The sequence below is a fragment of the Macrobrachium rosenbergii genome, chromosome 20, assembly GCF_040412425.1.
Source record: "Macrobrachium rosenbergii isolate ZJJX-2024 chromosome 20, ASM4041242v1, whole genome shotgun sequence".
In the NCBI taxonomy this organism is placed as follows: Eukaryota; Metazoa; Arthropoda; class Malacostraca; order Decapoda; family Palaemonidae; genus Macrobrachium; species Macrobrachium rosenbergii.
The window spans coordinates 32,354,811-32,366,959 of record NC_089760.1 but is presented as its reverse complement, the minus strand read 5'-3'; the positions used below and the strand labels follow the sequence as shown (position 1 = coordinate 32,366,959).

Here is a 12,149-nt window from a genome sequence, read left to right as displayed (position 1 = left end):
GTACTCTATATTCCGGGATTTTCTGTGGTCCAGCAGTGGCCAGGTCCCAAGGTTCCTGGATTTAAGAGGTTGGACTGTATCACACCTGGAAACTGTCCTTTGGGAAATTCCTGGATAAGAATATGAGCTCCATCCCTTATAAAGCTGTCAGTTTGCTGAAACTGAAACTAGTTCCAATAAAAATATTTCCCATTCTTTGATCTAGTCTGGTAATCCAAATTATGTCTTTAAAAAAATCTTCAAAATATATCTATGAAATAGACAAAAATTAAGATACAATAACTTTGAACACAAATTACAGTACTCCAAAAACCAATCTTCGAATCATCAATTTAAGACTTCAAAAATGTCTAAAATTGAAAAAAAGGAACAAGTTAAAATGTTTATTATTAAATTAAATATCCAATATAATTTGTTACCAAAAATTACATTTTTATGATAAAATGAAATTTCATTATACTTACCAAAACACTGTAAAAGCTTTAATCTCTTAAATTTAGACACGTCCGAGATATATTTTTTCAAACTTTGTTTGGAACGCTGATATAATTGGCGGGAGACCCAGTGCCACCAGATGCCAGTGGGGAGAAATGGAAGGAGACCCACCCAGTAAACAGCTTCAGTTTCAAACTTGGCATACATAATAAGTGACAGCCTGAGATAACGCTCCCCCTGCGGGGAGGAGGAGGCCTTTAAGTTACAGTGTTTTGGTAAGTATAATGAAATTTCATTTTATCATAAAAATGTCATTTTCATTATAATGCCTTACCAAAACACTGTAAAAGCTCATTCCACATTTAAGGTGGAAGGGCAGGGGATGAGGTATCAGTTATTGAAAGGGTACACCTCATAAAAAAGGGACAAACTCTAAACATGGGCATCATATGGATCCCTACCAACAAAAAGGCAGGTGTCTCCTTACCTGGTAGATGGGCTTTTGCAGGGAGGTACTGCTGCTGGTTGAAGCTCCACTACCTGCACAGGCATTGGGCGTAAGCACTGCTAGCTACTCTGCTCCATAACACCCCTAGTAGTCAGGGAAGTACACCGCTGACTAAGACAAGGGGTGACTTTCCTTTGCTCTTGCCCTGAGCAACTGGAAAGCAACCAGACTGAAAACAGGCCTCACCGCCTAACCTAGAACTAATTAAAAACAAAACATCCCCCTTCTCTATACCCTCTACAGCTAAAACTAGATCGGAGGGTACTCCAGGTGAACTGAACACCCCCAGCTTCCCTTTAACTCAGCAACCATAAAATCACAAGGAGAAGGTAAGGTAAAGAACCTACCACCCCTAGTGTGTTCCCCCTAAAACCAAGCCAGCTATAGATATGGGACCTAACGCAAACAGGTCCTGGTACGCAACTTCGACATCCCTAAGGTAGTGAGATGCAAACACTGATTTCAATCTCCAGAAGGTGCTCTGTGTGATCTGTGAAGGTGACTTAACATGACGGAAAGCCACTGACGTTGCTATTGAGCGCACTTCATGAATGTGAGACTTGACTAGGCGTGCGTCCTCTTCATTGATGTGCCTGTGCGCCTCCAAAATGAGTTCCTTGACGAAGAAAGCAAGCGCATTTTTTGGATAAAGGTCTGGTTGGGTCTTTCACTGAACACCAGAGGTTAGAGGAATCTCCTCTGATGTTGGCAGTTCTGGCTAAGTGAGCCTTGATAGCTCTAGCAGGGCACAAAAAGGCCTCTAATTCTTGAGGGCCATCCACCTCGGAGAGGTTTTGAATTGTAAAGAACTGAGGCCAAGGATTGGAAGGGGACTCATTCTTGGCCAAAAAATTCAAGGTGAAAGAACAAACAGCATTACCTTGTGAAAAACCCACTCTCTTGTCCATGGCATGTATTTCAATAACTCTCTTTGCTGTTGCTAAGGTAACCAGAAAAAGGGCTTTCTTAGTGAGGTCTCTAAGAGAAAGTTCTTCTAAAGGTCTGTACCTTGGGGACACCAACCCTCTCAAAACTACATCCAGATTCCAGGCAAGGGAAGGTTTTGAGGTCTTAGCTGTGTCTAAAGACCTGAGGAGATCTGACAAGTCTTGGTTATTCGGCAGGTCTAACCCTCTAAGGGAGAAGATGGAGGATAGCATGGCTCTGTAACCCTTGATGGTTGATGGCATCAACCTTCTTGAATCACTTAAGTAAATGAAAAAACCGGCAAGTTGAGTTATAGACGTCGAAGAAGAGGAGATGCTATTTTTTCTACACCGATTCCTGAAGACTGTCCACATGGATTGGCATAATTTGTTAGAGGAGTCCCTGCTGCAGCCTTGCTTGAAAACCTCACGCTCTGATGAGCTTCCTGACAGTCTGAAGGCTGTCAGAGCGAGAGTGGACAATCTCTGGTGGAACTTCATTAAGTGGGGTTGTCTGGGAAGAGACTTCCTTTGAGGAAGAAGCCTTGGAAAGTCTATCAGGAGATCTAGCAGGTCCGGGAACCACTCCTTCCTTGGCCAGAACGGGGCAATAAGGATCAATTCGACGTTCTGATGGAATTTCCTTTTGTTTATCACTTGCCTGATGAGCCCTAAAGGAGGAAAGGCATAAACAAACCGGTCCGTCCGGTCTAGGAGCATGGCGGCCACCAAGTGAGTCAGAGGTTCTGGAATTGGCGAGCAGAACACTGGGAGACGATGGTTCTTGGAGGTAGCGAAGAGGCCTATCATGGGAGTGCCCCACAAATTCCACATATCCAGGTATACTTGTGGGTGCAGGGTCCACTCCGCCGGAAGAATCTGGTTCCAAAGGCTGAGTTGGTCCGCAAGAACGTTCAGTTTTCCGTGCACAAACCAAGGGAACAGGGCCACCCTGTTGCTGTCCGCCCACAGAAGAAGGTCCTTCGCAGTTTTGAACAGGGAGAAGGAACGGGTATGTTACGAACTTTAGTAAAAATTCCATCGTTTATAACTGTACTCTAGCCAAGAGTCTGTCGTTGTTCCTGTTTCTTTTCTTTAAGATCCTTACAGACGTTTGAGTACCATAAAGTTCGTAATTGTTGAGGAGTAAGATATTGCTTGTTTAACAACTAATCCCCTTGTTTTTATGTTTTCTATTCGAGATGCAGTGGAAGTCCTGGAGAGTTGAGCAGTGACAGAAGGGCCGGTGGATATAGTTGATCCTGATACAGAGGCCAGTTGAGAGTTTGTCCACCTGTGGTTCGATGGTTTAAACGGAGAAAAGGGAATTGTGTGCTGGTTAACAAGAAGGGGAGGAATGTATTGACCATGGTCTGAAGTTGTGCTCTGAGGATTTGGGTAAACATTGTTTTTACTATCTGAGAACATAAGCCTGGAATTAGGATAATTCATTTGTGATTGTGGGCTTAAGAGAGATCGTGATAGGCTGTGTTTTGTATAAGTCGTGTACAGCTGGGTATGCTGTTGTCATTTAAGATCGAGGGTGTAAAAGCCTTTGATGGTGTTGGTCCAGGTATTGTTGTTTCCACAGTTAATGGTGCTTGTGGTAATTTAATGTTTTGGCACATTCTCTCCCGTTGTATTTGTAGCTCTGGACCTAAAATTGTTATTATTGATAAGGGTACTGTCTCCAGTAGAGTAATTCTTAAAGTAATTGCTAAAGTAACTCACAGAGTTAACTCCAAAGTAACTATCACACTATAAGTTTGTACTGGGATCCTTATTTAATTGATAATAGTTAACTTTGAACCGTTTAGTTAATAACCTGTTATGTATTCATTTAGTAACCTTATGTTTATATCCATAATCGTTCTTTTGATACTCAACTGAGTACTTGAGAAGGTTAAGGATTGGGGAAAAGTAATTGTTGGAAGACCTTGATTATATGTTGTTACTCATAGTTCTATTTAATTTCCTTGGATAATTTTATAATAAATTGTTATTGGTTTTTTTTGTAGTAGTTTTATGTATCCTGTTTTGTATTCCATTATTTCAGAAAGTTTAAGGGTTTCAGCAGGAGCAATACTCTAAGGTGACAATATTCCTGTGTATACATATTCTTTTAAAGTACTTAAGAGTAATAATGATTTAACTAAAGAATGGAAAGGTCCATGAGTTATTCAATGAAATGTAATTAGAAAGTCCATTATTTTCATGACTTGATGATTGACATAAAATTGTCTTTAGGAGTTCATATGGAGAATAAATGTTGCATATAAAATAAGGAAATCGTAACGGTACCTCCCTCCGAATATAAGCTGGAGCCACAGAGTTGTCGGGTGAACAGCAATCCTTGGCCTGAGTGTGGGCGAAAAATCCTGGAGAGGCGAGGTGAATGTCAGTACCTTAGGCGTTGATGCAGGGCTCTCGGAACGACTAAACCCCTAACGAAAAGTTGCAAGATGTGCTCCCAGCCAGTCATTGACGTGTCTGAGAACATCTGCAGAGATGGTTGTCTTGGGAGGAGAACTATCCTCCAGCCTTTCGGTGATTTCACCAATCCAGATGTCTCTTGACGTCGGGGAATTTTGAAGACCGTGGAGTCCAGTTGAGTTCTTCTGCCCCCACTCTTCAGGAAAAACTGCAAGGGTCTCATTGTAGACGACCTAAGTAACATTGTTCCATTGATGACAGAGTTCCCAGGAGAGCCATCCACTGACTGGCGGAGCAACTGTCCAGGAGGAGAAACTTCTCCAACCCGTGAAGAAGGAAGGATGACTTTTGGGGACAGAAAAGCCAGAAAAACTAGACTGTCCAGAGACATCCCCAAATAAAGAATCATCTGTCGAATGGATTAACGACTTTTCCGATGACAGAATCTCTAAGAGAGCTAACCTAGGGTTCTTGAAGGTCTCCATGCAGTGGTCCTTGATGATGAATGGAAAAGTCTTGACTACAAAAGCCTCCCTCCAGGTGAGTGATGCTGTCGAGAAGTGAAATGGGCTGTCAAGTGGGAGCAGAGAGGAGGTAAACTTTGTCCTTGAAAACGAACAGAAGATACCTCCTGGGGTCTTGATGTACTGGAATGGAGTCAGCTTGAGGGTCACCATCCAAACCCCCATTAGATCTGAAGAACAGACGGTTCTGTTTCTCCATTTTTCCTAAGTACAGATTGAGCGCTTGCTGAGTCTGGCCTCCACCCCTGATGACTTGGGGACTACAAACAGGGGTTGTAGAATCCTGGGGGCAGGTCCTGTACTTCTTGATGGCTGTTCTCCTTAAGAGAGACTGGACTTCTGTCTCTAGGGCCAAAAACTTGACTGAGCCTCTTGAGTATGCTGTCAAGGAAATGGGAGAAGTGGAGAGAGGAGGAGGTTGGACGAACAGAAGGCGGTAGCCTACCTGGAGCACTTGAATCACCCGCTGATCTGCACCTCTGTCACTCCATTCCTCCCAATCTGTTAAGAGGAGATACCATCTTGGTCAAAGGAGCGGGAGCAAGCCTGGGTTTGGTGGAAGACATAGACAGGATGTGCGATGCCGCCTTCTTATCCGTGGCTGAAAGGACATCTTTCACTATCGCTTCTGGGAAAAGGCCTTCCTTGTCAAAAGGTGCGAACATCAAGGCTGTCTTTTGCAAAGAAGTCACAGCCTTAGATAAGAAAGAGCACCAAGACTCCCATTTCTTCAGAGTGGCCATGGCGAAGAGGGAGGAAAGTTCGCCTGCCGCATCATGGATAGCAATGCCGTGATTCTCTCCACGACGTCTTCTGCGATATTAGCCTGCTCAACATGTTTAAAAATAGCTCCCAACGACCAAACGAGAAACTTACAATCTCTAGGAGCTTGTAGAGGTTCTTGGAAAGGTGTTCTACATCCAGGGCAAGGAAGAAAGTCTTGGCAGCTTCAAAGGAGATGCGTCTTGAAGGGTCCACAAGGGAGCCAAAGTCCCCTTGTGCTGAGATTGCAGAGCCTAGTGAAGGAGAAGTTCCTGTGCTGTAATAATTTTGCCTCCTTTTCGACAGCTTTGAAGGAGGGTACGCAAAAGGAGCTTTACCAGAGGATCTCTTAGCTTCCAACCAAGCCTCTACCTCCTTCAAGGCTCTCTTGGAGGGGGTGGAGAGTACTAATTTGGGAAGGGAACTGTCAGGACACTGCTTTCCCAGTATCAACGTGGAAGTCGGGGAAGAGGGGGGCTGTCGGCTGAAAATGTTGAGGGTACGACTGCAGCCGAAAGTCAAGCAGAGAAGTGTAATGAGAAAAAGGCACTGAGTCAACGGGACCTTCCTCTTCACCTGAAAGAATCCGTTCCATGCCAAGAACGTCTAGGAGTTGAGGAAGAACAACTTCTTGGTCCCCAGGAAAACAAAGGACTTTGCGGACTATCTTTTCTAGCTTCTCTTCCAGCAGACTAGATTCCTGGGAAGGTGAGGATGAAGCCAAAAGAGCAGACACTTCCTGTATAGGAGGAGGAGGAAGAGGCACGGGAACTTGATGCAGACCCTTCTGGAGAGGGCTAGGCATCTTGATTGACTTAAGTGACTTGGGAGGGAGTGTCTGAAATGCATTTTCTTGATCGGAACCCCATTTTGAGTAACCCGGTGCAGGGCTAGCTGTCCTTTACTTACAGAGTTTAGGGCCCCTAGGGCAGGAATTATCAGAAGATTGCCTCTTTAAGGGCCGAGAGGCATGATCCCACTTGCGATGACAAGGAGGGGGAGGAACTGAAGAGCTGGAAGATGAAGAGACTGAAGATGAACTGTTGCTATTCTCAGCTGAAGAACTTACCCTTAGGGAGTGATGTTTCGAAGCCGAACGACTTGACGAAGATTCTGGGGACACGATCCTGCGATGCCGACGATGGTGAGAAGAGCGACGAGTCGATGGGGAAACACTACACGAACTTGTGCGTTTACGACACGTCGAAGCTTTTCGCCGCTCCGACACAGAGTCAAGCTTACGCCTGTCAACATAAGGACTAAGGCTTTTCGGTGCCTTAGAGGACGAGCCTGCTCGTGGGCAAGAATTTCTGACCTTTTCGCCAGCGTCGGACTGTCTTCTAGCCTCAGAAGGCGAGCGGGACAGCTACCTTTGCTCAAAAGAGTCAGAAAAATGAGCAGACTCGCCTGAAACACGATCACGAACAACAACATTCTTATCACCAACATTTACGTCATCACCAACACTAACGCCTGGACTATGGCGCGAACGCACTAAACTTAAGACAGAATCTATGAAAACGTTCATTTGCACTACCATTCGAGTTCTGAAAAGAACAAATTCTGATTTATCAGCCTCGAGGCTGGGCTTGGCTTTAGGGAAAACATACTGGGAAGCTGGTGAAGAAGAGGGGGGAACATGAGGAGGGGTAAAAGCAGCGGTAGAGGAGGGAGGTGGGAAGGAGGAGTGAACAGCCGGTAAAGGGGATGACGCCGACGCCACCCGCGAAAAAGTTAGCCTAGTTTCATTACGCTTAAAAACCTTCCTATCCCTATCCTTAACACACTTTACCTGATGGGAACTGTACGTGTGCCAAAACTCCTGACTCCATTTAATACACTCACTGCATGTGTTCTCCTGGGAACGCTCCTGCCCCCTACATGCCGTACACAAAGAGTTACGGTCGTACTTAAGTTTAACAAGTTTGGAAGAGCACCAATTCCCTGGCAAACTCTAGATCCAGAGAAGCTGGGATCCAACATAGCTACCTATTTCACAGAGATAAGCTAGTTAGATTAACAAACAAGACACTGAGTACTTCACCAAAAAGAGACGCCAGAAAGGAGCGCATCAAGATGAAGTTATCCAAACAGTTTGAAACGAACGGACGCGCGAGATGTGTTCATAACACGCCCAAGATTGAAACTGAAGCTGTTTACTGGGCGGGTCTCCTTCCATTTCTCCCCACCGGCATCCGGTGGCGCTGGGTCTCCCGCCAATTATATAAGCGTTCCAAACAAAGTTTGAAAAAATATATCTCGGACGTGTCGAAATTTAAGAAATTAAAGCTTTTACAGTGTTTTGGTAAGGCATTATAATGAAAACAAAAATTTAAAATCTGAGATCATATACAATTCCAAATACTGTACAGTATATGATCTATGAGATTTGACGTTTCATCAAATGGCATGACAAATTCCTTCAATCATTTTGCACTTGCTTTATATATTTACTAAACTAATTTTAACTGTTTACATTACTGATTTTTATTTCTTCTGTAAGGAACAGATTCTTCTTATGAGGAGGAATATCTAAGCAATTTTTTTCTTTTTGTTGTACCGTATACAACAAATTGTTCTCTTTATACTATTCGTAAATGTTGGAGCAACTACAGATACTTGCAGAACCTGAGAAGCTGCATTGGAGATATGAAAATTTTTGTCTTCTAGAAATGGAAATCCATTTAAAAGAAGCACTTGGTTACATTTTGTTTGTAAAATCTAACCCCTTGTTTCATACAACTGTAAATAGTTTTTATTTTCAAAGTACTGTAATCTCTTTCATGAGTTTTTGTAATCAATTATGGGTAGCCCTCTGTCATGTTTTCAACATAGTATTACCATTCAGTCATTTACAGTATATAAAATCTATGTGTTACTGATTATTAGTAACATTTTGTTTTTAACAATTTCCAAACGTGACAATTCACAGTTTTGATCTTTAAAATAATTGGTACTTGTTTCTATTGTATTTCAAAATTTGTTGCTTCAAATAAATGTTTCTGAAGAAAACACCACATACAAGACACTCCAGCTTTACAAATACTGAGGCATGCTATATATTTTCAACCTCCTTCAAATCCAATCAGCAAACATAAACTACACCAAGTACCATGTCATGTCAATAAGCAATCACTCCAGCCAGAGGATGAATGAAAAATGGAGAAAAAGAACTTAAAACATCTTAACATATTTAGCCGGGACAGCAGCACAACTCTAAGGAAGAAATCATCAGATAAAAGCTTGTGTTTACCATTCTAGTTTCTAGACGAAACTGTTACATAAAATATTGTTAATTTTATACAGTACCTTAAATAACCTTTCAAAATCAATCCACTTTAAATTTGGCTAAGACCATAAGGATAATTCCATTGTTTGGAGCAAGCTCACTGGTGCTTAGCAACATCAAAATTCAAGTAACCTACCTAGTAAATTTTTGAAGTTCTTGGCACTCTAAATTGGGCAGCTGGATGGAAAGCAGGTTATTGTGAGGGCCACCAGCAGGGCGCTGAAACTTGGATATCTCTCGAAGAAGACGCCACACACCAGGAACTCGAGCCGCAAAAAAAAGTTGATGGCAATAGATACTGCCTCTTGAAGCCTCAAGCTTCAAGTCCACAAAAAGTGACTTCTCATATAAACTGGAATAAAAAAAAAAATTGTAGCAGGAAAAACTAAAATACCATCAAGAATCAACAAAACAAAAAATCTACAAGAAGTCTTGTTAAACATATATCTCTAATAATTATAAATCACACTAATGTACAAACTGATATTTTAAAATAAGAAAACAGAGTACATCAAAACTAACATTACTATTGTGTTGTCAATAAATCACAAAATAGAAATATGAACTCAATCTTTTCTTTTCAAGTTTCAAAATACTTGCGCATCATAAAAATATCTGTAAATTTATAAAATTTTCACTGTATCAAATTTTTTAAGAAAGACTGCTTTCTCAAACTTAACTACTGTATACCACTCATTTTGTATACAACATACTCTCCAAGAACCTCAGAGAGATGATAGTCGTCATCTTAATCTTGGCACTCTGAGGGCAAACAGTTTCCCAAGGTCCCAAGGCTAGAAGAATACCCAAAGGGTATGTAACAAGACTGGGGTTGAGCACCCATTAAAAGTCCATGAATCCAACATATATCACTAATCCTTTTATAGAAAATGATAATTTTTTTATGTCCTTTCATATTAGTGGACAACCATGGGAAAGCCTATTTAGTAATTTACAGAGTTTTTGGGTTACAATTAACCAGACACTTACACAATACTGGTCAATTGTTCATTAATATTCTTCCCTGTGCTTCGGAAGGAAACCCAAAATGGCAAAAGATTCCTTTTTAGCATGTAATTTGTTGCCATATTCCTTGCCAAACTGCAATTTTATTTTACAGCAAAAGAGTGAGTTTGGTTTATTCACTAGATCATCTATCCTTAGGCCAACATCTTGATGAAGATGTTGGCCCAGGGAATTTTTTAACCTTCTGACTTCTAGCATTATCGAGACATGAGGGTTTCTAATATGCTGGAACTACAGCAAAGTCCCCTGTAGGGGAGGCAGAGGACAATGACGACTATACTCTACCACAAAGAATTCTTCCTCTACTGGGGATCTGTTTCCAAAAATTATGTAGATAATGGAAGGAGTTAGGAACTGAGCAGAGGGTGTTGGAAGTCATTAGGACTGCCTACTGACTTTTTGTAGAAACATGCTTCCCCCTTCTCAGGACCTACAGAATACAACATGTACACTAGAGACCCTAAGAGGTTCAAGGCTCTCGACAGCAAGGTGAGGTCAATGTTGCTGAAGCAGATACTAAATGGTGATGGTGCAAGATGAGATAACAGGCCTCTGCACTTAAAAAGTTTAAGATTTAAAGGCCACTACTGAGCAGAAGAAGTAAGGAACACATCATTGTGCTGCTGTACAATATCCTAGGGACTGAACATTAACATTACAAAATGGTCATGTCCCTCTCCATACATAGCAACTGGTTACTGATGACTCAAGAAATAAACATATGTGCCCCCAAACCTCATTCCTAAATCACAAGGACAGTCAAGTTGTATGTGTGAAAATCTATCACAACCTGAGCAAGGCTTGAACTCGGGACCAAAGCACTGTAAAGAATCCAACAATACAACTAAGCTATCATTTTTTTCAGTTGCTAGCAATACCAATGAGCTGCCATCTTCAGTTAGTAAGCCAACTTGGGGTGGGGCCCGATTGGCTTCAGCCTGCTGGATAAATTTGTCCAGCAAACTCCTTTCAGGATGGAAAGTAGCCTACATGCAACACTCAATTGGGAAAAGCGATTTTCTAGCAAACTGGAACCTCAAGGATGCCTCCTTCCACATATCAAATCACCTAGCTCCAAGGAGAATACTTCAGTTTGTGTATTCGTGAAAGGTATACCAATTCAAGGTCTGTGTTTTGAACTGGTGACTGCTCCTCATGTTTTTACTTGGACCTTGATGACACTGACTGCAGGAGCCCACAGGTACTGGATCAGGCCCAGACATACCCTAAACAATTGGTTAATCATAACAGCATTGGACCTGGAAGTCAATCATCACTAAGACTTCCTGATTCAAGTAGGCCAGCAGCTGGGTCTTCAAATCAACTGGAGGAGTTGTGTCTAGTGCCATTAACCCTTTAACGGTTGCTTGAAGCCCTATTTACAAAAACGTCTCCGTATGCAGGCGGCGTTGGGGTGAGTTTATTTGAGCGGAAAAAAAGTTTTTTCAAAAATCACAGCACGCTTAGTTTTCAAGATTAAGAGTTCATTTTGGCTCATTTTTGTCATTGCCTGAAGTTTAGTATGCAACCATCAGAAATGAAAAAAATATCATTATCATATATAAATATTGGAATATATGACAGCAAAAAAAAACATATAATTGTATACAAATCGTGCTGTAAGCAAAACGGTTAAAGCTAATGAGTTAATTTTTTTAGTTGTATTGTACACTAAATTGCGATGATTTTGGTATATAACAAATTTTAAAACGATCAAAGCAACACAGAGAAAATATTATCACAAAATGATGCATGAATTCATATTAGCTGGACGTAAAAAAAATTTTTTCAAAAAATTCACCATAAATCGAAATATTGTGCTAGAGATTTCCCGTTTGTTGAAAAATGAAGCTAATTGATTGAATATTACAAGACTGTACGTGTTTTAGCTTACAATTGCAGTTTTCGACCATTTCGGTCGAGATAAAGTTGACCGAAAGTCGAATTTTTTCTATTTATCGTGATTTATATGGAAATATTTCAAAACTGATAAAGCTACAACCATCAGTTATTTTTGTTGTATTGTACATGAAATTGCACACATTTTCATATATAAAACTTTATGTAACGACTAATATAAAGCGGTGCAAATATTACAACAACGAGACGAAAGAATTTCTGAGATGTTCGGCCGAGTTACAGCGCTGGGCGTAAGGAAAATGTTTTTTAAAAATTCACCATAAATCGAAATATTGTGCTAGAGACTTCCAATTTATTGCAAAATGAAGTTAAACGATTGAATATTT

At 41.3% G+C, this 12,149-nt stretch overlaps 1 protein-coding gene across 6 annotated transcripts in view; it reads right to left on the bottom strand.

Annotated features, from left to right (window-relative positions):
• LOC136849223 (serine-rich adhesin for platelets) overlaps positions 1–12,149 on the bottom strand; it is an 87,247-nt gene that overhangs the window by 54,157 nt on the left and 20,941 nt on the right. For all 6 annotated transcript variants that reach the window (XM_067122428.1, XM_067122431.1, XM_067122425.1 and 3 more), the window contains one exon: positions 9,014–9,229. Coding sequence is in view for 3 of the 6 variants with exons in the window: in XM_067122425.1 (XP_066978526.1) it covers positions 9,014–9,229 (216 nt within the window). In the remaining 3 variants the exon portion in view is untranslated. The remainder of the gene's footprint in view (positions 1–9,013; positions 9,230–12,149) is intronic.